Source organism: Rhinichthys klamathensis, unplaced genomic scaffold (assembly GCF_029890125.1).
Source record: "Rhinichthys klamathensis goyatoka isolate OS25496 unplaced genomic scaffold, OSU_Roscu_1.1 h1tg000121l_1, whole genome shotgun sequence".
Classification (NCBI taxonomy): Eukaryota; Metazoa; Chordata; class Actinopteri; order Cypriniformes; family Leuciscidae; genus Rhinichthys; species Rhinichthys klamathensis.
Genome location: NW_026606658.1, coordinates 1,441,911 through 1,467,663, shown reverse-complemented (window position 1 = coordinate 1,467,663; position 25,753 = coordinate 1,441,911). Strand labels below are relative to the sequence as shown.

General features: G+C 37.3%; 2 protein-coding genes across 4 annotated transcripts in view; one reads left to right on the top strand and one right to left on the bottom strand.

The window, feature by feature from the left end:
* The first annotated feature begins 5,027 nt into the window (after nt 1-5,027).
* Nucleotides 5,028-7,928, top strand: nme2a (NME/NM23 nucleoside diphosphate kinase 2a). Its single transcript, XM_056255500.1, has 5 exons — nt 5,028-5,114; nt 5,647-5,779; nt 6,940-7,041; nt 7,188-7,300; nt 7,691-7,928. Exons 2-5 carry the CDS (start codon nt 5,651-5,653, stop codon nt 7,806-7,808), a joined length of 462 nt encoding a protein of 153 aa, XP_056111475.1. The 5' UTR covers nt 5,028-5,114; nt 5,647-5,650; the 3' UTR covers nt 7,809-7,928.
* caskin2 (CASK interacting protein 2) overlaps nt 7,926-25,753 on the bottom strand; it is a 57,194-nt gene continuing 39,366 nt past the window's right edge. For 2 of the 3 annotated variants that reach the window (XM_056255468.1, XM_056255470.1), the window contains 11 exons: nt 24,700-24,817; nt 22,471-22,641; nt 21,003-21,136; nt 18,869-18,947; nt 16,937-17,022; nt 15,729-15,839; nt 15,445-15,546; nt 14,489-14,627; nt 12,238-13,896; nt 11,294-11,534; nt 7,926-9,693 (listed from right to left, as the gene is read on the bottom strand). In XM_056255468.1, coding sequence (XP_056111443.1) covers nt 9,597-9,693; nt 11,294-11,534; nt 12,238-13,896; nt 14,489-14,627; nt 15,445-15,546; nt 15,729-15,839; nt 16,937-17,022; nt 18,869-18,947; nt 21,003-21,136; nt 22,471-22,641; nt 24,700-24,817 — 2,937 coding nt within the window. In that variant the 3' untranslated portion in view covers nt 7,926-9,596. Of the gene's footprint in view, nt 9,694-11,293; nt 11,535-12,237; nt 13,897-14,488; nt 14,628-15,444; nt 15,547-15,728; nt 15,840-16,936; nt 17,023-18,868; nt 18,948-21,002; nt 21,137-21,537; nt 21,616-22,470; nt 22,642-24,699; nt 24,818-25,753 lie in introns of all 3 variants that reach the window. The other variant, XM_056255467.1, reaches the window with a different exon arrangement.

The following is a 25,753-nucleotide window of genomic DNA, read 5'->3' as shown; positions in this document are numbered from 1 at the left end:
GAGGGATATACTTCCCGAAGGCAGCCTACTGCGTTCTCGCCTCTCTAAACATGTCCACCACCATCTCAACAGCAGTGCCAAACAGCCCAGAGGGCGAGACAGAGGCATCAAAGAGGACAGTTTTATCTGACTTCTTGATCCCTGACAAATTAAGCAGAGATGTCTCTCTGTTGCCACCATAGCAGCCATGGACCAGCCAATAGAGTGGGCCGCCTTCTTGAAGACGTAGAGAGCTAGATCTGTGGCTATACCCAGTTTAGTGACTACCTCAGGAGATAAACCCTCCCCCTGATCCAGGTTTGTGCAGGTCTGCCTGGTAAGTTTGCAGTACTTCCACTGCAGAGCTCCACCAGTCTGCCCAGCCTCCACATACGCTCTGCCCACCAACCTCAATGCCGTCAGACATGGTTTAGAGGGCAAATAAGGAGCATTCAGTGATGAGGAGGTCTCCGGGGAAAGGTAATTCGCTAAAATCCTTTCCACCCGAGGCATCCACCCATAATCCTTCTCGCTTAGCCCCTCTAGATTCAAATTGCTCGAAGCAGAATGGACCATCTAGGTAGAGTATAGATGTCTCTACGCACCTGAAACTTAGTTGTGCAGGTCTGGGAGAAAGGGAAGGCTCAGTGTAGCTGCACACTTATGACTCCGCAGATATTGTTCATCTAAACGACCTTCCGTATTCTAACGCTTTGAGCCGGACCAGTTCAAACTCAGACTGTGATATGAGTCATACGTTTCACTAGCTCATTGTAATTCAGCGGTTTGCTGTATCGAGCAGGAAACAGATCTATTAAATAAATCCATTTCTACAGACACCACGTCTATTATATCAGAATCACAGACGAGCAATGAGTCCTCGCTTTCTGTGAAAGAAACAGCTGAGCAGGCCTCCACTTCTGGCACATAGACAATGGAGCCGATGAGAGAGGTGAGGGGAACTCCATCACGCTCCTCTACCTGCTCCGTCTGAGATTCTCACTATTGTAGCCTGTGCGCTGCCTCAGCAAATGCTGCGCTTGAGCCGTCAGGCTCAGCGACTTGACTCTTTACTCATAAAGTCAGCTGGGAGCGGAGTTTTCTCAGTAAGAAATTATCGCAATGTATGCATCAAGCCCCCTCGAGGGCTTAATGTGTATCCTCCGCTCCCAGTCAAATAACACACAGCTCGTGACTATAGCCAGGCGTTTAGAAACGCCGCGGGCAAGGAGGAACACAACGCTTGAATTGTCTGCTTGCCATTATTCTGCCTACCTTCTATCCTTTCTACACATACTGCTGTCTTCACACAGCACTTCCTGAAGACAAAGAAGCTGATGACGTGTTCTCAGGCGGCCTTCTTATACGCTGGGGTGCATCTTGCGACGTCATCGCACTGCAATGGCCATTGTATCAGACACCGGGTTCTGCAAGGGCATGTCCCCCATAGCGTCAGCAGCTGACGCAGCATAGAAGTTCCTCGAAAGGGAACTAAGTGGATGTCATATGAATTTTGTCATACTAAAGTTTCTAGCCAGCAAGAACAGCAAGCATTTACTTTCTGGTTTGTCCTCTAACTTTGGAGCAGACCTCATCTGAGTACTATAATAATTTAATGAAGTCTCTAATGAAAGGAAATCAAACACTAAGAATACCTGCTTATTATTGGTTCTGTGCACTCTGCTTCCTACAACGCAGACAAATAAATGATGCGGAAAATTAGAGCACCAAAAAAATCACAGTGATTTACAATTACATGAGGTGACCTGAATAAAGCTGCCAGTGTACAAATGTAATTATAAGCAAATGGAAAAGATAGTGTAATTCACAATAGACTTTTTTACTTGCTAATATTTCCTGCAGTTTCTCCCCAGAGCTGTTAGACCTCAATGAGCATTGCATAATGTATTTGTGCTGATTGGCTGACATTCTGCCACATTAATCAGGTATCCTAACAAATAAATACCAAGATACTTATTTAGGCAAGCGATGTGTATTAAGCAGTTAAACCTGAAAAGGGGGCAACATTTCTGTTGAAGGAGAAAGGACAAGATCTAGAGTGACTTAAATCAAAGTTAAGGAGGCAGTACTTCAGACTACCACTTGGCAGCTACCTCATCTAATCCTTATACTTTAAGCCCTGGTAAAAATAGAGCATGGAATACAAACCATCTAGTACTGTTGGAGAGATTAGAGGAGGATTATTTATCCATTTAGTCAGATAAGTACATATTCTGTTAGAAGGAAGGATTTGTGGAAATAAGAGCCCTGGCCATCATGTCCCTTTAGTTAGTGGCTCTTATTCTACGCACATGTCATGATGAACTAGAAGACCGCATGTTCAAATATGTGTTAAGGTGTGCTCAGATTAGGCAAAAATTTCCAGTTGTGTGGATTCCTATTGAAATGACTGGAATTTGCCTGTGAAAATTAGTCGAACAATGGTAAATGTGACTGCGTCTGCACCTTTAAATCACTCATTATACATGTCAGGTTGTGTTGTCATAACACATACTTGTGAAGGCCCAACATTTGCTAAAAAATCTGTGGTCAGTAACATGATTTGGGTACTGAGGTTGCTGAGGGCATGAGTTGTTTGTTTCTTGTCTTTTTCTCAGGGTCAGCATCATAAATCCCTCTGTTGCCAAAAACTGCATTGACTGCAAATAGGAATAATGGGTTGAGAATGCAAACATGAATTATTGCCAAAACTGGACAGATCTTAGCAGCAATCGTTCTTGTCATGTCATGGTCATATCTGAAATGGATAAAAGACTGAGTACACCAAATCTTTGGTAGGGTTGTATTTATATAAAAGTTGCACTGTGTTGTTGATTAATGCTACAGATAAACCTTTGTGTTTTTACTTCTTTGTTTTTTTTTTTTCATTATGTGTATTTGACTGCATACATGTACACTGATTTTTTTTAATAATAATTTGTTACAGCCAAATGTATTAGTTCATATCAAATTTTTATTTAATATGAATCAAATTTTTTTTAAATCCCAAACAAAATAATTCACGCAAAGCAAGAAATGTTGGTAACACTTTACAATAAGATTCATTAGTTAACATTAGATAACTACATTAGTTAGCATGATAATGAACTGCACTTATACAGCATTAATATTAATGTTAATTTAAAAAAAAATTAACATACTTTATTTCAATCTTGTTAACATTAGTTAATGCACTGTGAACTAACATGAACAAACAATGAACAGCTGTATTTTTATTAACTACGTTAACAACGATTAACAATACAGCAACAAATGTATTGCCTATATGGTTAGTTCATGTTAGTTAATACATGAACTAATGTTAACTAATGAACCTTATTGTAAAGTGTTACCGAAATACTATTGTAAAGCCCATACTTAATCAATATAAATTTATTTTGACATAAGCCCACCAAAACATTTTTGGGCTTTTTAGTTTTACAAAATTTCTCCAGATTAAGCAAAAGCTAAATTAACTATGAAAGTAGAATGTCCAATTAAGATAAAACTAAAAAACTATAGTAAATGTTTAATTTAGTTTACTTTCTATAAATAAAGACAACTTCAAAATAACTTATTGCTTATTGTGATGCCTTTTTAAAAAATATAGGCTACATCACATCAGTATTCTGGTGTCTGGTGTTCATTTTTCTGTTGGGAGTATTATTTGCTTTTAGACAAACTGAACAAAAACGGGTTTAAACCAGACACCATGGTTTTCGATTAGACCAATATAATAATGCACTTATATAAATGTGGTTGTTTTACTTTTTTCAGTGTACACTTATGAGCAATGAACACTCTTTTCCACACTCTTTTCATTTTATTGTCAGTGCGGTGAACTTCAGGCCTATTTAATAGGACTGAGACCTACAACTCCAGGCTCTTTTGTACAAAGCTGAAATTGAACTGCCTTGCATGCCTTCACAAGTTTTCAAAATGGTCAATTAATAGTGATATAAAAAACAACAGCCAAAAGTGCCACTACACTGTGCATGTATTAGACACTGACACTGATGCATAAAACTTCATTTAATGGAACTGTGTAAAAGAGTATGTGGAAGTATAAGTAACTGACATTACTGCAGTGCAGTGATTCACTGAGGATGCTGCTGAATCTGAGCAGAGATTTAATGCATAATTCTTAACTGCACAGATGGTCTAATGGGTCCCAAATCTTACACCATCTAACTTCCACCATGGATATATGTTCTACAAATGGAGATAATGGCCATGTGCAGTATATACATTAAAATGTTGTGGCTTAACTGGAGCTGTTAAATTAGTGCCCAGAGGTTAAATTGCTTTATATGCACTTTCAGATATCAGATATTTTCTGATGCTCTAATGTGCTTTTCAGTGATTGCATAATACATTTCGATATTCAGTTAGAATTACTGTAGCTCCATTAAAAATAGTGTTAACATGAGACTAAATTTACACTACAAAAAAACATGAAACATTCATTGAATAACTGAATCTTTTATATTATTAATGCATTTATAAACGGGGACAGAATCGTACTCTTATGGGGGAGGGAATACAAACAAAACAGAAGGGGAAAATGTATAAGAGAAATCAAATAGAGAAACAGTACATTGTAATAAATCTAACATTTTATTCAAATTTTAATTAAATTAAATGTACTTTTATTAAAATTCATTAAAATATTCATTTAAATGTAAATTAATATAGGCCTTTATATTATTTTTTGGGAAATATTAAAATGTTTAAAATTATTATTAAAATAATTTTAAATTATTAAAATGTAAAAAGTTATTATTGTCATGATAATCATTTAAAAATAATTATAATAATTATTTATTTAATTATTGTTTTAAAAAGAATGCCTGTAAATGTAAAAACTATTGATGTAATAAACCTAATCTGAGAAATATTCATCGCTGGAGTAAAAAAAAATGTGACAACAAGCCAAGCAAGATTTGTTAAGGAGTTATATGTTTTGCGTATCATTTGGATTCCATCGTAAATTGCAACAGATTAAAAATCACTGAATGCGCGAGCACTGGAATCGGTCTCCGCCCACCTCCATAAAACACTCACTGCAGATCATCATGGATTAGTGAAAGCACGAGCGCGAGGAACTTCAGACTCGTGGACTGTCGTCAAAGAAAGTAAGGAAAATATTTTCACTGTGTTTTATTGTCGTGTTAATTCGACAAAAGTTAAATCTTACAAATGAAATATGTCATGCTGCTGCACATGCGCATATCGGTTGCTACTTTAGTTTATTATAGATTTGTTAAAGAACAATGAACACCACAGTTTACCAAATATCGTTTCATAGAGGTGTCCGTTTAAATGAAAATTTGAATGAAAAAAAAACGCCTTTTATTTTAGAATAGATTTGGCTAAATAAAGTTTGTTAACATGAAAAGGTGATTAACGTGCTGGGGTCAGGAAGCAGGATGCTTGAGGACAGCGATCAGATCAGATCACTAGTCACGGTTTAAGCAGCCAGTTACAGTAAGCCGTCAATACAGGACAGAAGATCTTCCCCCGTCACTTGAAATGTAACTTAGTGATGGGATCAGGGGTTTCCTCAACGAAACCCCCATGTGGGACGACGTAAGTTTGAATGCAGTTCTGTCAGCAGCTGTTTTTCGTGTATGTTTTACCGGTGTTTATTTATTTTTTTAATTTTAGCCCAATGTCTGGAAACGAAGAGCGCACTTTCATTGCCATCAAGCCTGATGGAGTGCAGAGGGGACTTGTCGGAGAGATCATCAAGCGCTTCGAACAGAAAGGGTTCAAGTTAGTTGCTATGAAGTTAATCCAGGTAAATTAAATTAACCGTTTTAATCTCAATAGTTTGTATTGGATTTGCCTTTTAATAGCCAAACAGTGCTAAAGAGGGCGTCGAGATTGTTCGCACAAAAACGTAAATTCTGTCATCATTTAGGCCTACTCAAATTGTTCCAAAACTGTATGAATTTCTTTCTTCTGTTGAACACAAAAAGAGATATTTTAAAGAATGTTGGTAACCAGACGGCACCTATTGACTATGACTACTACACGGTTTCAACAGAAGACTCTAAATGATTACATAATTTCCATTTTTGGGTTATCCCTTTAATGGCGGTTTTATTTGTGGATGCATTTTGTAATGCGAATGTAACAAAAATGCAAGATTAGTTTTTTTTGTATTTTTACATTATTTAAAAAAATGTTCATCATATATATTATCAAAAAATATTATCACTACCCTGCTCTCATAGCAACGTTCTGTTATTTCAGTATCTTCTAGTGGAAGGATGCTACTTGACGAAAATGTATGTAGGCTATATAAGTAAAAATGAAGAAAAAATGCCACTGAAAATAAATTATATATATGATTTTAAAATATATTATATTTTCTAATGAATATTTAAAATATATATTTATATTACAACTATATAGGTTTCTATATTACTTAAAAGAACAGAGCAATACAAACTTGATATATTTTTGATTTAAGAAGCTCTATTCTTTGTATATACATTACATGGTTATAAATATTTCTAACTTGACAAAAATAAGTTCTATTATGTAAATTTTCTAGTTTATAGTTTTAAAAAATATTATCATTTTTATATAATTGTTTTAGAACTGCAATTTAATTTAAATCTCTGATTGTTACATTTTTATTATATTACTTAACAGATTAAAAACTTTATGTATTTTAGATTTTTCCCTATCTATAATTTTAGAAAACTCTATTTTTAGTGTGAGGGAACTTAAACTCTCTCAGACACGCACTTGTTTCAGGGGTTAAACCAACTATTAGTTCTTTGTGGTCTGCAAAGATATATATCCTCATGTGACTATCTCGTTACAGTAAACATGACCTCAAAATGAAGATTTAGTCATAAAAAAAAAAACGTTTTTAGGCCAAAGGGCGATGTGGGATTAACGGACCATTAATTCACAACACTTTCTCCGCTGCGGTCTTTAATGCAGGCCGATGAGGATCTTCTAAGACAGCACTACGGTGACCTAAAGGACCGGCCGTTCTTCCCTGGGCTTGTCAGTTATATGTCCTCTGGCCCTGTGGTTGCCATGGTAAACCCATTTATATTTATTTTCCCCAGAGTGCGGCTCTAGGGCACTTTGAATTTAATAATGTTTCTCCCTTATTGTTCATAAATATTCCTCATACATTTCATGAAGTTGACTGTACTAATGTTATTTCCGTGATATATTTTTAGGTGTGGGAGGGTTTTAACGTTATTAAAACCGGTAGAGTAATGCTCGGCGAGACTAATCCCATTGACTCCAAGCCTGGGACTATCCGAGGTGACTTTTGCGTTCAGGTTGTCCGGTAAGATCTCATACTGTATTCTAAAATGTCATTTTGATGACTTTGTTTTAAAGATAATATAAGAAATGTTAAGCACCAAATCATCATATTAGAATTATTTCTGAAAGATCATGTGACACTGAAGACTGTAATGATGCTGAAAATTCAGCTTAGTCATCACAGGAATAAAATACATTTGAAAATTTGAACTGGTGTTATTTCACAATATTGACGTTTTCACTGTATTTTCGGTCAAATAAACTTAAAATAAAGTCTCTTATGCGCTCTTGGTGCGCATAAGAGACTTCAAAAACATTACAAACATCTTACCGACCACTAAGTAGGATGCATGTCACTTTCATTTATTTACCTGCACTAGTTTTTGCTAATGTTGAATTGCTTTGGCTTCAGGAACATCATTCACGGCAGTGATTCTGCGGAAAGTGCCAACGCTGAGATCAACCTGTGGTTCAAACCAGACGATATCTGTGACTACACCAAATGTCAGGACAGCTGGCTCAATGGCTGAGCACGTTCTTCTTTTTCTGCACCTTTCTCCCTCTCTGGTGTTTCTGCTTTGATTCCGTACATTTTCCCCCCACCTATGTTTCTGGTACTTGTCTTTACAATAAAACAAGAAATCCTGTGAGTTTCGAGGGACACTTTTAATGAGCTGGACCTATATAATAAAACAAATGCTCGAGCCATGACAACAAGTCATGTAATTCAAGGATTTATTAAACGTAATACTTCAAGTAGTTCAAATGGATGAATTAGAAGCCTATTTATACTTACTGTATAGTACTCGTGGCCCCATTCAGGCAAAGCAATGAACCATTTATCTAGTTTTTGACAGAGCAATGCTACACGAAGCACTGCAGAAAGGAATGAATTTGGGAAATAAAGTACACAGTGCTCATTTAAATGATACTGTAGCACCAGCAGTGCTGTTTTCATAAAGTCCATTAAAATATCATTATGCCACATAATACAAAATCTAAAATTCCAGATTGCCACTTAGAAGAAAAAAAAAGCATGCAAGAACAGGATGGTCTGGTCTTCTTGCAGATTTTTGAACAATGTAGTTTACATCAGACACACAGTTAGAGAAAGTCTCTTTCAGTCAAGTACTGGTTGTTTTACCAGTGTACAGTACATGCAGAAATAAATCGATACAATAAAATATACATAGTACATACACTACATAAATGTTGTAAAAGTGCACAAGATTCACAGAAGTGAACAGGCGTTTGAGACTTTAAAGCTCCATTTGAACACTTCTCGTCCTCTAGTTTGGTGATATTTTTGTGTTTTAACCACAGGGGCCCCAGTTATTTAAATAAAAATGCAAGTTCCCTTTTGGTCAGCCGAGCCAAAAAATGTAGTGCTTTGCAGTTTGTAGTTTTGCCAGAATGACAGCATTCACAAAGAGGGACTGTCCCTTTTTAACCTGACAAAGCAAATAAATTATCGTTCTGGTACAAAAATATATAATAGATGTAATCCATACAATGTTTTCTCTTTCCCAAAACACAACGGTTGTCAAAATATACTATGGCTCTATTATTTTGTTAAGAAGTGTCATTTTTTTAACATTTTAAGATCTAAACAGACAATTTACAGTGCAACTACAAATATACTGTACAACACTGAATCTGTTGGCAGGACATAAAGTTTCATTATAGTAAAACATACTTGGTCCATGAGGTTTGGGTCATTACACAATGATGATGTCCGCTGAGCAGTTTTCTTAGTTATGTTTTGATCAGTTGTATTATTGCTTACTTTTGAACCGAATAAAGGATCCTCCAGTCTACAGAAAACAAAATTGAAGAGTGATAAGTCTCAGAGCACTTGAAACAGAGTTATGGTAGTATCTCACTTAGATTTTACACCGTATATCCATTTGCTAGAGGCCAACTGTGAGTCTTGATCCGAGCACAACAGGAAATTAAAAGTGTCTCTGTGGGAAGAGCTTTAGTACAGTAGATCTGAACAGTAAGTGCTTACATTCTGCAATCTTCACTGCAGATATCCTGTCCAAGCAAACCGAAGATGCAGAAAGAAACATTTTGGGATAAGATTACAGATGTGAAAGTGGATATTTTGTGGAAATTTGAGGCAGGATCCACCGCAGGTCATTGCAACTAGTATCTTAAATTAGCCAATTTAATTCAACTGTTAAAACCAATACTTGTAAGCAGGACCACCAAGGTGTGTTGTAAACAAAGTGTGAGAAGTTAGACATTGCATGTCTAAATCATCCAGAAGCTCGCATGTGAAGGCCCCATGCAAAGGTTATAGGAATTACAGAAGGTCAATCCAACATGGCTTCCAGCTGGTCAGCAAGATCATCGAACATGTTCCCTATATCATCAAGAATGTTCCCAGCTGACTTTACTGTGTTAATGCCCCTGAGAGAAAGAAGAGCAAAAACAAGGTTGAGAATGTTTAATATGGAGGTATTGTGAGTGCATGTCTTAAAGTCCCGCTGTAGTCAATAATTTTATCCCTTAAAACTAATTTTTGATCACCAAAATTACATATTTACGTTTTTTTGTGTGCCTTAAAATAGCTTGAATTTAACTCTACACCCTTGCATCATTTAGTATACATGGAACCATGAATATGCAAATGAGCCCCGCCTCCACTCACTCATACAGGCTCGTCTATGCCGATGTATCAGAATGTTAATGAGTTTTATGTATCGCTCACTACAATGCCAGACACGTAGCACTAATTAATATGATTAGCCTTTGGCTTGACTACGTTATCTAACAGCTAATAATGTGTTGCTAATGTTACACAAACCATGTTCGCGCTCACCATCTCAGAGTCAGACTAGATGCCTTCTACCAATCAGCATCCTTAGAAATGCTTTGAACATCAGTGGAGAAAGGCATATATAGTTCATCATAATATCGTAATATACATCACATACATAATTCACCAGCTATATTGCTAAATGTACCCCATTTTCAATAACAGAAAAATATACCGGGCTTCTCTTGAGACTCCCCTGCTTCGCAGCACAGTAATGATATGCTAACGCCCGTTTCCCTCGTGACGTGATTGGTTACAAGGTAGTTTGTGACGTAAGAAACACCGGCGATTTTTTTCACTGCAGTTTTAATGAGAAAATACTCAGTAATGGTGTTAAATTTGCACATTGTCTTAAAGCATATTAAAAACACCACATAGACATATAATCAACATTTTTGATTTAATAAAGGAGTGTTTACACTGACAGCAACCTGCCGTCCTTTTACATTTCGATGAGAGTGTGCGATTTTTAGGCGCTTGAGCGACCGTCGGCGATGCAATGTTAGCGTACAGTTTCCTACAATGAGATGCACTTGACCTGAACTTTCAATGTGATAGATGAACTGGAGGTGATATTAGCCATTAATATAGCCATAATAACCCCTTTTATTTCATATATCAATAATTATATAAGTCTAGTATATAGTATAGTGTATACAGCACAGTATACAGTAGATTAGTACTCCAATCTGAACATAGTCAGGAGTCGGGTTACTTTATGTAAAACACACTGACTGGGGGGTTTATCCTTGATTAGCATATGCTATGCTTTGAGCTAAATCTGTTCAAAATGCAAAATAAGGTTCAACGCAGACAGATTGACCAGCAACACTGCTGACAGTGGATTTGCTGTGATAAAATAGGAGGGGAATCAAATGAAAGTCGAAATTGTTGAGACACCATCTGTCTCTGTCCATGAGATAAGGACATCAACAATCTGTCTTCATCGCAGCCAGACAGATCAAAGAGTCAAAGGAAAAACAGGCACTAGTTTTAGGGAGATCACTTATTGCTAGATTTCCCAGCAGGCTTGTTGTGACAAGTGGTCATTCGGTCATTATGGTACCATCTGCAATGCTGTCTCATTGAAATACACAATTTCCTCTACTGTGTGAAAGGGGATTCAAGCTGTTTAATACTACTTTGACAGAGGACAGATACAAAGAGACAAAAATAAGTGGTTTGTGTTACCTTTCTGCTGGATCTTCCTGAGCCAACTTTCTCTCCACAACTTTAAGTGCTGCCTCGAGAGACGTGCTGGTTTGTTCAAGTCGTTTGTGGACCAACACGTCCTGGCCTTCGGTCACAGCCTGTGGCTTTCCTGCCAGCGCAGCCTGACCTTGAGGTGCTTTGCTTGGGGGACAGTGAGCTAGAGGACTGCAGGGAGATGAAACGGCAAAGGCCACGCTCTGGGCGACATTGACTGTCACTCCTGAAGACATTTTTAGCCAAAGGAGGAGATAATAATTTAGTAAGAGAGCCTAAACCTTGGATCACAAGTTAGTAGAATAAGTTTTCATTTACTTGCAAAGTTACTTATAGTCAGTAGAATGTCTGTTCAGTAGAATATCTGTTCAAAATAAAGTGTTAGCAGATATTAAGCAGACAGTCTACTACTAACACCATAGTATAATATGTCAGTCTAATAATGACTGGTAGCTGGCATGTAGTTGCAAAGTTACTTACAGTATACTTAGTAGAATGTCTAAAGTGGACTATCGAAATAGTGTAACCAAATTATAAACTGATAATATTAAAATAATAGTATTTATTAATATTTTGAATTGTTATAAAATATATGACAGAATTTAAAAATACTAAAATAACACTGGAGCCAATCAATCATAATGGATAAAACAATGGAGTTCTGCACAATACATTTTTAGTCAAATGTAAAGAAAAGTAAAATGGGCTTACACAATCTTTTCTAACAATAAATCTTTTGTAACATCATGTCTTTACTGTCACTTTTAATCAATTTAATGTGTCCTTGATGAATGAAAGTATTTATTACTTTCAAAAAAAAAAAAAAACTTTTACAGACCACACATTTTTTAACGGTAGTGTATGTTTGTAAGTAGTTATGAATGTGTTTAAAATAAAATATTAAACAAAAGCCAAACAGGTTGCATTACCTGAGGTTGCTGCAGTAGAATGGCGTGTGGGCTTAGAAGGGGTGGGAGGTTTATGTGGAGAGCCTGGTTTTGGAGAGAGGCCAGATTTAAAAGGATTTTTTGTCAATCCACCATTCTGCATGCGTTGCGAGACCATCTTGGTCCCTGTGGCCCTCTCATTTCCTATTTGCGTGCTAGTGCCCTGACCTATCATCTGCAGTTCCTTTGGCTTGTGTCTCCTTTTGACCGTGTCTGATTCCTTTAAGTTAAACTCATGCACCTCTAGGGACGATTTGATGAATTGTGCCGGCTTCAGAATTTCAACACCGGCCTCACACTCTATCTTAGCAGGTGCTATTTTGGTCCTTTGTTTGATGGTAACCTTGCCCTCTTCAGCGAAAGGTATGCTCTCCTGTGAGGATGTTGAACCTGCACATTGCTGGTTCCTCAGAGGGCCGACGTTTTCATCTGCAGGGTTTTCTACGCCATGCTTCGTTTCATACGTTGAAGATTCACTAGCGGTCCTCCTACGGTTGCCCATATTTTTTGGTGGGGTGGCTGGCGTCATGGCTTTAAAAACAGGGCTGTTGCATGTCTTATTGGGGCTTCCTTTATTGTTCTCCAGCCTGGCTGCAATGCTGCGGACACTTCCTGCACTCTCCGTTTCAACCCCGCTTGTAGCTACCCCACTCGGGGCAGAGCTTAGTCGCTTTGGAGGGGGAGGAGGAGGACCTTTCCTCTTGGCACGTATGGCGAAGGAATGACTGCGGCCCACTTGACGCTCACTGACGTAAGACGGTTGGCTGCGGCCGGGTTTGCGAGTAAGCGTGGCATAAGATGCCACATTGGCAGAAGTTGTCATAGGGGCTGAGATGTCGTCTTCATCGTTCTCTCCATCCGACATAGCATAGCGTGAAAGACTTTGAGTTCGCTTTTTGGACCGGGGTGTGTCTCCGTTTGGCTGCTGGGGTCTGATTGGACCTGGGCTTCCCATGTTGGGGTTGCATTTTTGATGCGACAGATAGCTGAAGCCCCTCTGAAGAGGTGATCCATGATGGGGCTGAGAGGGAGAAACCACCGGTCTGGGTTTGGTGAGGATGGGTGGGTATGCAAAGCGTGCTATTTTACTAGTGATTATGGGTGGCGTCCTTGCTGGACTGCCAGATAAGGGGTGATTAGATTGTAGCGGCAACACCGGCGCCATTTTGATAGGTGATATTTGGCTTTTATCCTGAGATTCCATGATGGCATATTGTTCCTTGCTGGGACTGCTGTCCATACTGCCCAGACTCTCTTGTGAGCGGCTGTGGGGGGTTACCGACGCCATTGGGCGTTCTTGCGACCGTCCTGACCCTCCTGACCGTGTACCAATGCTTTCTTGACTAAGACGCATGGCTGTTCCACTCACGTTGCTGAGACCATCTTGGCCTCCACTGTATCCGCTCCGAGCCATGGCGTTTTGTAGCTCAACGCTCAGCTCGCTGTCCTGGAAGGTGAGCATTTTTGGTGACAGAGGGGACGAGGGGCAGTCGGAGCTGTCGTGGTGCTCGATGGCCACCAGCTCGAGGGTAGGGGGAACTCTCCGGCGCTGTAGCATCGCCTGCCCCTCGGCCTGGTTCTTACGAGCCTTCTGTACATCACTGAGCTTCTTAACAGCAAGCATTAGCTTCTTCTGATGGCCTGTAGATAAACAATATGTTAATCCACAGATATACTTTTAGTAAAAATAATCTGATGTACATGGGCATTAATGACATTTTGTTAACCGTGTCATTTATCTGGTATATTCCTAATCTGAGTGCATCATTTAAATGTGTGGAACACTATCTATCTACACTACCGTTCAAATGTTTGGGGTCAAGAAAAAAATTAATACTTTTATTCATCAAAAATTGCATTAAATTGATCAAAAGTGACAGTCAAGACATTTATAATGTTACAAAAGATTTCTATTTCAAATAAATACTGTTCTTTTGAACAGTTTTCAAATTTGATAATAATGTTTTTTTACTTGAGCACCAAATCAGCATATTAGAATGATTTCTGAAGAATCATGCGACACTGAAGACTGGAGGAAAAACACTGCAGGAAGTCATTATATTTTAAAATATATTAAAATAGAAAACTGTCATTGTAATAATATTTCCGTTTTACTGTATTTTTTATCACATAAATGCAACCTCCTTGAACAAAAGGGACTTCTTTCAAAAACATTAAAGGTTATTAAAAAAAAAAAAAAAATTAACGATAGTGCATCTATCAATCCACTTACCCAGCTTAATGATGCCAATTTCCTGTAGATCCTCCCATGTGATATCTTGCACTATGCTGATGGAGTCATATCCATTCTCTGCTAGATTTTTCTGGTACTGTGGCAGCCCAATAGCACTGAGCCATTTCGCAATATCAGACTGAAACAAACAGACAAGTATGGTTTTTCTATTAATGTATTTGATTAATTGACAATGCTTCTGATGGTTTAAGGGATAGTTCACCCAAAAAATTGAATTCTGTCATTAATTACTCACCCTTATGTCGTTCCAAACCCGTAAGACTTTCGGTCATCTTCGGAACACAAATGAAGATCTTTTTGACGAAATCTGAGAGCTTTCTATTCTAAGCAACTACCATTTTCAAGCCCCAGAAAGGTAGTAAATATATCATAAAGAATTCCATTTGACTCCAGTGGTTTAACCTCAATTGTATGAAGTGACGCAAGTTCTTTGTTTGCGCAAAAAAAATAAAATGACCACTTTATTTACTACAAAAAATATTAATCTCCAACGCACGTCTGCTCTCGCGTCAACAACACGCATGTGTCGTCGTGGTGCTCTCGTGAATGCGCGTTGGAGAATAATATTTTGTAAATAATGGTAAATTGTGTTTTTTGTGCAAACAGAACACTCAACTACACAAAAGGTAGTTGCGTAGCTGTCAATGAAGGGTCAAGGAAGCTCTCAGATTTAACTTAAAAGATCTCCAACCATGTTCCGAAGATGAACGAAAGGGTGAGAACGACATGAGGGTGAGTAATTAATGACAGAATTTTCATTTTTGGGTGAACTAACCCTTTAAGCATATAAAAGTCAATGTCTGTGATAAGTAGTTAATAAACAGATAATTGCTAAATTCATAAGTTCTCATTAGCCGTGTCATAACCTTGAACTTCTACAGCACATGTAGGTAAATGTTTAAAACTGTTTAAATGAAAATATAGCATTGAATTACTGGAATGTAATCCGGCAACCACTCTGGGATATTCAAGTTGCTGATCTCCATAGAGATCTTCTTGCGGTGGCCAGGCTTTGTAACGCCAATAGCAGTGAGATCCTAAAACCATACAAAAAAATTGATTCAGTCACAAAATTTATAGTTTTCGTAAAAGCATCTCAGAAACCTGATTACGGTTTGTTCAGCTTTGATATCTATTAGATGCAGTTGTGCCAGAAATGCAGCAAGATGCAAACATAAGCCTGTGTACTTGAATGCTGATACACAAAAAGATGGCTCACCTCAGGGGTCATTCTGCTGATTGTGGGCACATCATAACCAGCTGTGAGGAAATTCGATGTGTACTGCTCAAGCTGAAACTCACAGAGCCACTGGTAAATTGCCTCAGCATCCTGATTCAAAGAAATGATTGAGCATTATGCATACAGTAAAAGCAGAATATGCCATCATGTTAAGGGCCACAGGTCATTTAGATGTGAAAATGCTAATAGGTGGTGTACTACTGAAAACAAAAAGAAAAATAAAGAGGATTCAGATGATTATTTATGGTTACTATTCTAAGAGAATCCTAATTTACTACTTAATAAATAGTGTGCATGTGCAGTGCATACCGTGTACTGCCCCAACAAAACATTTAAGTAGAAAGTGAAAGAGTGGGCATTATTCCACAATAAACATTTCAAACTGTATGCAACATTATCACATGACCTTACTATATTTGTCACAAGACCTCAGCAAGTGGCATCTAATTAGCTTATTGAAATAAATTGTTTTAAACTTTAATACAATTTTGTGTAAAAAAAAAAAAAATCCTAATAATAGTAATCATCATTAGCAGTAGTAGTAGTGGTATTATATCAATTATAATTGTTATATTATATAAAATATTTATATAATATGGTTTTATATATTATATAAAATTGGTTATTTTTAGTGCTGTCAAATTGATTAATCGCTGATGAGATATACAGTATATATGTGTGTGTGTGTGTGTATACTGTATATACAGCATACACACACACACTAACACACAGACATATATAATAAATATATATACACACACATATATTATGTAAACAAAAACTTTTGTCAGATGCGATTAATCGTTTTGACAGCACTAGTTATTTTACATTGTTGATCCCATATGTATGTACTGTAAAATGTATAAAAATATTTGTAATATAATACTAATAATAATAACTTAGTACTGCTTAATAGTAATTTATTGTTATTATAACCCTATTATTATTACCATCCAGTTTTTTGTAAAAAAAAAAAAAGATTAGTCTGACAAAATTAATCAAGAAAGAGATGCAAAAAATAGGTACATCGATTACACTGGAAATGAAAGGTCAAATCAAGTACATTGCACTGCGAGTCTTTTTGTTAAATATTGACAATTTGTATCTGGCTCACAGTACACATACAACAGTATATATCATTTTTACAATGTAGCATATGATAGTATGCTGTTCTGCCTTGGCCTCACCCTGCCATCTAGAAGTTGCTGTGGATGGATGACATGTTGTTCTCCAGGTCTGGAGCTGCTCAGTGGAATCCTCCGTCCAAGAGCACCTAAAGCGCGCACACACACACACTTCTGTTGGTCATAGACTCGGCTATTGCCTTAGGCTGTGGAGTATAGACTCCCAGAGCAGTCTTTCATACATGTTATTGTACCTGCATGTTTATAAATCAGTGTGCTGAAGTAGTACATGTCTCAGCAGAAATAAATGTTCTCCTGTGACCCGAGGCACAGTTTTTTTTTTTCATCTTCATTAACAATGGATCATACCAGAATAGCGCAATCACTGACATTTAGAGATGAGGATTTTAAGACCTAAGGCTGTTTTGATGAGTGATTGTGAAAGTATGTGTTCATGTGAGAGACAGACAAGCATACACCACCTTCTATGATAACAAACAGTACACCCAAGGAACTGTTTGGCAAGAAACTAAAGTTAAAAAAGTTATGAAATCCATAAAATGACAACCCATTAACTTGTAACAAAGCATGATAATAAGATTGAATTGATATGTACCTTTTTAAAATGTCCACAGTGGCAATAACATGCATGTTAATACGACTCCATTTAACTCACCTCCATAAAATAAGCTGATTTTAGGAGCGTTTCCTGATCTCATGCTTATTTTTAGATCCTCTTCAAGTCAAAGCCACAACAAAAACACTCTTGTGTCCGTGCCATTTATAATCTTCTCTCCCTCTCAAATTCTCCTCTTTTCCTTGGTATTTTAGACTTACACACAACTTAGCCCCTCCTACTGAAATCTGACACTGCACAGTATCAGTCTATAAGTAAAAATGAGCAGGTATGAACAGGTTTTTTAAGCTGCCTTGCTCGTGTCTTGGCTAAGAAATGGCTAATTTTTAGAGAATAAAATAATTAATGAACACACAGGGCTGCTGAGGTGAAATTTGTATAACACCATTCTCTGAATGTGTCTTTTTCATGGGCAAGACATGCTCAAGGATATCACATGAGTTTCATGGTTCATGAGTTTAATTAAAAACTATGGTAACACTTTACCATAAGGTTAATTAGTTAACATTAGTTAACTACCTTAGTTAACATGAACTAAGAATGAACAATACGTCATAAAAATGTAATATGTATATTTTTTTAAATCAAAATAAAACACTTACTAACAAAGATAAAAATATATATATATTTTATTTGTTGACCTGCATATCATGTGACCATTAATAGACATTATAACTTAATTCTATCACTGGACTTAATTTTATTATTGACCTAAACTATTAACCCTTTCAGGTGGTACTTCAGGTAAATATATAAGGTCAAAAAAAGTTGTGGAATCCCTGCATCGCATGTAAATATTAAATGACGTGAATTTGTACATTTAATGTGTTTGAAAGACAAGAGCCTTCCAAAGACAGTAATACTCGGTTAAATGACTCACTGAGTGATAATTCAAATAATAATGAATGTGTTTGTCAGGAGTTGATTAGATATGCAATGTTGAGAAAGCACTTCTTAAAAGTGAAATGATTTCTGTAACTCCAGTGATCAAATGCTGTGGGTCTCAGTTTTCAGTGATAGGCTCATGACTAATGCATGTAATTCCACAAACCCTGAAGACCTTCTGAACGTATCCAAGGATTTTTTAGCAAGGAAAACGTAAAAGATAAAAAAGAAGTAGGGAGAATCAATGACTTATGAATAATTTACTGCCATTGTGAGAATAACATGTAATCAATAAAAAAGTAAATTTTAAAATGTAATATAATCTAATAACAAGTACTTCATTTTTGGAGTCTGATTATGTAATCCAGATTATGTAATCAGTTACTACCCAGCACTGTATATATAGATCTCCCCAAGTTATCTATCTTATGATTCGTTTCAATTCTGCTTACTCTTTTGAAGACAGTGCTGACCTGAATGAGGGTCCGTGTGTTTTGCAGGGTCATGAGCGCGACTGCACTGTTCCACCAGTTCTCCAGCAGAGGGAGGCAGCTACATGTAGGAAAAACACAGCACTGTGTCACATTTCACTCAGCAGCTGTCTGGCAGAAATAGCTCACTGAGACCACTACTGCGTGTGAAAGACTTCACACAGAGTCTCTAATTACTACACATGAATATTAATTACAAGTATCAACAAGAACATCTCTTTAATTTCAAATGTAAGACTCTCTATTACAGACGTTTACAGACCCAATCATTGAGAATATTGAGGATAAATCACAGCATGAAATCAACATTAAGTGCGCAATGGTAATTTCAATGCAATAAATGCTGCAGTAGGAGTAACCGTAGGCTCATCTGCATATGAAATGCAGAGATTGTTGTGTTTTGTAATAAGTGGGAAATACCACTGTGATAGAGATGAGAGCTATGTTCCCTTTAATTACTGTTCTTGCTTAGCAAAATCCTTTTCTATTTGCCGGACCCTTCAGGCACAAAGACTACCGTTCAAAAGTTTGGGGTCAGCAAGATTTTTTCAAGGACTTTTATTCAGCAAAGATGCATTAAACTGATCACTTTTACAGTAAAGACAATGTTATAAAAGGTTTCCATTTTAATAAATGCTGTAGAACTTTCCATTCATCAAATAATCAAAACTATATATATATACTGTATATATTATTTATTTTTTTAGGATTATTTGATGATTGGAAAGTCTCACACAAAATCACAGAAAAAATACTAAGCAGCACAACCGTTTTCAACATTCATAATAAGAAATATTTCTTACAGCAACAAATCAGCATATTTGAATGATTTCTGAAGGATCATGACACTGAAGACTGGAGTAATGATGCTAAAAGCTTTGCCATCACAGGAATAAATTACACTTTAAAATATAAACAGTTATTATAAATGGTATATTTATAAATGTAATAATATTACACTATTCATATTTTTACTGTATTTTTGATCAAATAAATGCTGTATTGGTGAGCATAGACACTTCTTTAATGCTTTAATGGTAGTGTAAACAAAAACACCTAATGTACCAATGACCTAATTCAGAATCATTCATTTCTTTCTTTTATTAATTTATTATATATATATATTATATATATAAAATATATTTCAAACATTTAGGCTACTAATAACAACAGGATAATAGTTATTTAATATTGGTAAGAATAGTTATTTTTCTGACTTGCTTTTTCAAGAAAACTCAAGACAAACTCAAAATAACTTTTGTCAAGATTACAAGAAAAATAAGATACTGAGAGCACACGACAAAAATGGCTTCTATATATAACAGTAATTATTTTTTCCCTTTGGTGCCTCTATGAACCATGAAATCTATGTACTGTGATGGCGTTCCCATCTCAAGAATTAATCAGTGCTGCAAATTTCTCCACACCAGTTTTCTCACAGCTTCAATTCCCTAATGAAAATCAATGGCCATGCAGAGAGAATCAGAAAATCTCCAGGCTTTAAGCAGGGGTGGGCAACTCTAGCCCTCGAGATCCACTTTCCTGCAGAGTTTAGCTCAACCTCAAATCAAACACACCTGTACAAGCAAATCAAGGTCTTCAAAATTACTAAGTTACGTCCGAAATCTCGTACTGTCTGAGTAGGTACTACATTTGAATATATGACCGATAAAAATGTATGTTTTATATAGTATGAATACGGGTAGTATAAATGAAATCCGGACGTATTACATCCGCCAAGTTGTTACCAGTGTCAGTTGAGTCACCTCACTTCCTTTCATAAATCCTCTCTGGTGGCCTCACGGGATAATAAAGTGTCCATCGAATACGCACTTCAGAATCTCGGTGGAAGTAGTAGGTCATCCGGGAACTTTTCGCCTACCCTTTTTAGAATACTATGTATTTGGCCATATTACTATGTTGCCGTACTGTTTTTCGCAAACTATAGAGTAGGGAAGTATTTGATTTTGGAAGCAGCGCTACTGTAGAAAGCTACAGGCATATTCGTTTTATCAGGGTTGGAGATACACTCTGCAGGAAAGTGGATCTTGAGGGCCAGAGTTGCCCAGCCCTGGCTTAAAAGGGAACACTGGACGTGTGTGAGACTGAAGCTCACCTTGGTGGTGTCCTGGATAACAGAAGGTGACTGATAGGGTCCATTGTGAGGAAAGTTTCCCTCAGTGCTCTGTCCACTGCCAGCACTGCGACTGCTGCCCATGCTGCCTGCACTCCCCACACTGTTCCTGTCTCCTGCGGAAAGAAAGAGGAACAGACAAACATAAGAGAAAGAAAAAGAACAGTTGGTGAAATAATGTCCCAAAAAAAAAAAACACTCCTTTTCTTCACATTGGCCAACAAATGGGGGAAAGATTTTTTGCACTGCGACCTCTGAACTCCAGCAAGGTCTCTCTAGACAATGGGAATGTTAAGGAGTACAAGGGAAATTTGAGGAGGACTCGTGCAAATTAAGGAACGTGAATGGCAAGCTGATTGTAGGCTGACAAGCATAGGACAAATATAGCCTAAGAGAACAGGAACCCTGTGAAACAGCTGGGAAAAATTCAACTTGACACGAAAGTCACTGGTGTACAGGCTTTAGGACCAGCGGATGGACGTGAGGAGGAGAAAACAGACTAGGGGAGATGCGCAACTCTTACCATTTGGAGAGGTCCTGAGGACCCAAATATAAGCTGGCTTACACAGGGCACTGGGACTGTCGGGAAGCACACCTAGCAAACACAAATACTTTAAAGGGCCAGAGGGGGAGTCTTAAGGCCGACATCAAAGAACTAGCAGCGACGAAAGCAGACTGTGTTCTCTTCATGTCACGTTAAAAGTTTTTGCTTGAACACAGCGCAAAGACTACAGCCAATGGCCAACTAGCACATACTGTATGCGAGGGAATAACTGTCTATATCAGATGGTGGTAGTAGTCTATATTCGCCACTCAAAAAGGGAAACAGACACTAGGACTGCGGATTATACAAACCGCAAGCAAAGTAGCACTTGCTTTCCATTTCGAAACATGTTGATCACTTTCTTCATTACAGACGACCATGTCGTTATGAAAATATTCGCATATTACAATTCTCAGGTAAGATCACCTCTGACGTAAAATTAGAACAGCCGTCTGTGTGTCTTCTTAACTTGAATTCATCACATTCACTTTTCTTCTCGTGCAGTGGTTCGCTAAACTGAAAAGCCAATCAGAGTGATCGTCTCACAGACTGCCTGACGCTGATTCAACATGCTCAATTGGCCAAAAAGCCATCAACAATGAGATCCAAGTAGTGCTGACGGGCCACGGTGCAGAACACACCCCAAAAAGTGAGCTGACAGCCAAATGTTGGTTTGGTGTGTTATGGCATTTAGGGCTCAGTGCTGATCAAAATAAGCTTTAAACTAGGAATCACAAGAGTTTGGAAAATTTGATGGGCTAAAGTGCAGTTTGTGTTGTTCGCATGGTCAGGGATGGAGGACTTTTTTTGCTCTCAAAGATGCTTGAATGGGCTCTTGAGGTTAGATTATAAATTTGCAGGCGTGTACACTTGAATTCATCCCTAAGAGTCTAATTCTCACGCTACCTGAGTGCTGATCCAGCCCGTTGTGGTGAGTCAGTACAGGACGGGTGGATGAGTATAAGGTGTAGGAGTCATCAGTGTGAGAGGTGTGATGAGAACTGTGTGAGGGCAGGGCTCGGGACAGAATGTGATGTCTCTGGCTGGGCAGTGAGGCCTGCCGGGAGAGAACGCCCCCTATGGACACAACATTGAAACACAAATGAGGCACCATGGGCACAAATGAAACATCATCCTTGAGAAAGATGATTCCATTAGAGACGTGCTTTAAATGATATAAACTAAAGGTAGTTTATGAAAGTTTGGGGTTAATACATTTAAATAAAATATAAATGCAGCAAGGATGCATTAAATTGATCAAACGTGACAGTAAATACATTTGTTACAATTAATTTCTATTTCAAATAAATGCTGTGCTTTTGAGTTTTCTATTCCTCAAAAATCTTATCTTAAAAAAACTATCACATTTTCTACAAAAATATTAAGCAGCACAGCTGTTTTCTTGAGCACCAAATCAGCATATTAGAATGATTTCTTAAATTGTTTCATTATGATGTTACACTAAAGACTGGATTAATGATGCTGAAAATTTAGCTTTGCCATCGCAAGTATAAATTACATTTTAAAATATATTAGAATAGAAACCATTTATTTTAAATTATTATTATTTTATTATATACAACATTAGTGTTTTACTGTATTTTTGATCAAATAAATGTAGCCTTGGTGAGACATATTTCAAAAACATAAATAAATTAATTTATAAATAAATTTGTATTATTCATTAAATGAATAATAAAAGAAAAGTGAAAAAAGAAAATTCTGTCATCGTTTACTCATCCTCATGTTGTTCCATGTCAACCTGTTTTTCTCCATAGAATAAATATAAATGGGGTCTAAAACAACATTGGACTTTCATTGTATGAAAAATAAAATGTTTTGCCATTCCATAGAGCAAGAAAGTCATACAGGTTTGGAATGACAGAATTTTCATTTTTGTGTCAACTATCCTTTTAACATGAAAGACTGAGACGGAACTGGGGGGTTTTAGCATCTTGATGAGATAAAACGGGTGGGAGAAAAAACCAAGCACAATGAGATAAGTGGTTGGGTCTTAATCTGGCGGTTTTGCCTCCATCATGTCCTCTTCAGCAGTATTGAAGCAGGAGCTTATAGTGGAGGCTAATTTCGTACGAGCAGCAGGATGTTGATGCTGTGACATGACAGAATGCTGAGTCTGCCGCTGCGCTCGCTCTCGCGCACAGAAAAAAAAAAAAAATACCAGACTCATTTCAGGGAAAGATTTTCTGCTCAGGCCCTAGCAATCTAAGGCCAGCTCCCCCTTACATAGAGGCACATGGCTCTAAAGCTGATCTGCCTGCCCCCAATATGTTCCTGTTAATCCCATTAAAATGTGTGTCTGCATGAGCCTTTATCAATGGACTACATGTCTGTCCAAGAATTTATGAGAACTGCACTAGTTCAGTATGCATTATTTTGATATGCATACTGTGGGATACAAATGTCAGGGAGCGCATTTAAAATCTTCAGGATTATGAGGGATTTCAAAAAAAGTTATTAAATATAATTCTGCACTACTTTTAAGTCAAAAACTTATGCAGCTTTCTTTAAAGCAAAATGGTGACAATATTTCAATACAAATGCTGATAATATAATAAGGGCACCAGTGCACAAAGTTCTACAGATGGTGGTGCCAGGATTATTAATCAAAGTTAATCATAAAATTACAAAAATAACATTAAAATTGGATAATATTTAGAGCAGAGTGCTGGAAAAAGTGTGAAGCAATTGAAAGCCCTTGAAAAGTGCTTGAATTGAAAGGTTTTAATAGTAGACTAATAATGTAAAAAAGAAAAAAAAACATTCTGCCACAATACAATGTTTACAGTTTGTATTGATACATTAAATAGATGAATGTTGGTGATTTGTGGATTGAAAAGCCTTTTATAAATTGTTCGTTCATGGAACAATGTCTCTCCTGGTTTATACGTCAGTGCTGGTTGATCTGATATCTGTGGTTTATAACAGAGAATTCTGCGCCAAATTCGAACGCTTCCCACAATAGATCTCGGTGCAATGTTGTTAATTCTGCGGCAAATTCAAACTCTTTCTCACTGGATCTCCCAGCGCTGTATAATAGGAACAGTGCAGTGTAATAATATTACAAATAAATGCTTGAGTATGTTGAACAATAAACAGATTTTTTCAATATACCTGATCTGCGACTAATAACCTCCACGATGGAGGGAGGAAAGAATCCCACACGGTCAGTGCCTCTCTGACTGTCATGGATGTGCCCTTTCCAACGACCATCCATGTGCTGCTCTAAGACCTGGAACAGACCAATGAGATCACAGGATATTCAGGACCAACAGGTCTTACACCGTGTCCTCCTAACCAGACACACAACGAAACGTGATAAAAGGTATCTTTTCCATGTTAATCAGTGTTTTTGTCCTAACCAGTCGCGACGGCGTCGCTAGAAGAACAACATAGAAAGTATGACTGATTATGTGATTTATTTCATGTTAAAAGCGTCTTAAGTGAGGCCTTTATAGCCACACTGAAAGCGACAATGGATCATTTACCTCAGATCTTGAAAATAAATGAAAGGATTTAAGGTTCAAACTGTGAACTCAAAGTGAACAAACAAGTGTATTCTATGACAAAGACTGTTTCAGTCACTCAGTGTATTTTTAATAATGTTAAAAGGGTGTAATAATAAATTAATTTGATTATGTACTTATCAATTTCGTTTGCGAGTGTTGTGCGCTTAGAGAGACTCCGCCCACATGCTCTTCTAATTGGCTGTGTTTTTGTATTGATTCTGTCTCGTAGTAGTGTCGCGTCTGGTGTGGACAGACAAAAAGCTTGTCGCTAGAATCTTATCACATTGCATCTGGTTAGGACACTGTGTCAGAATGCTTACACCTTTTTAGAGAATTAGAGCTAATGAGACTTCTCTTTTATTTTTGTGTGTAATCATTTTAAATAAATGTGTACCCTCCACTATTCAAAGTTGAATAACCTTTGTGTCATCAAGTTTTAAATAACCATCTTCTAACCTTTTCTTCTAACCTCATGGCCAAGCCTGTGATCGTTTCCTCATTTGGCCGAACAATGTGGTAAATTAAGTCAGTTGACATTCCACACATGGCAGAGAGGACGCGTGTAGCAGTCAGTGCATCTGACTGACATGAATTTGTGTTTAAAGCAGGTCTGGAAATAGACTGGATGTCTGAGGTTTTTTTTAGAAGTCTATTAAATA

Bases quoted from the DNA above. Each gene is read 5' to 3' on its own strand.
- nme2a (XM_056255500.1), top strand. From the start codon at position 5,651: ATGTCTGGAAACGAAGAGCGCACTTTCATTGCCATCAAGCCTGATGGA. The intron at 7,042-7,187 runs GTAAACCCATTT...ATATATTTTTAG, and splicing joins CTGGCCCTGTGGTTGCCATG to GTGTGGGAGGGTTTTAACGT. The intron at 7,301-7,690 runs GTAAGATCTCAT...CTTTGGCTTCAG, and splicing joins TTTTGCGTTCAGGTTGTCCG to GAACATCATTCACGGCAGTG.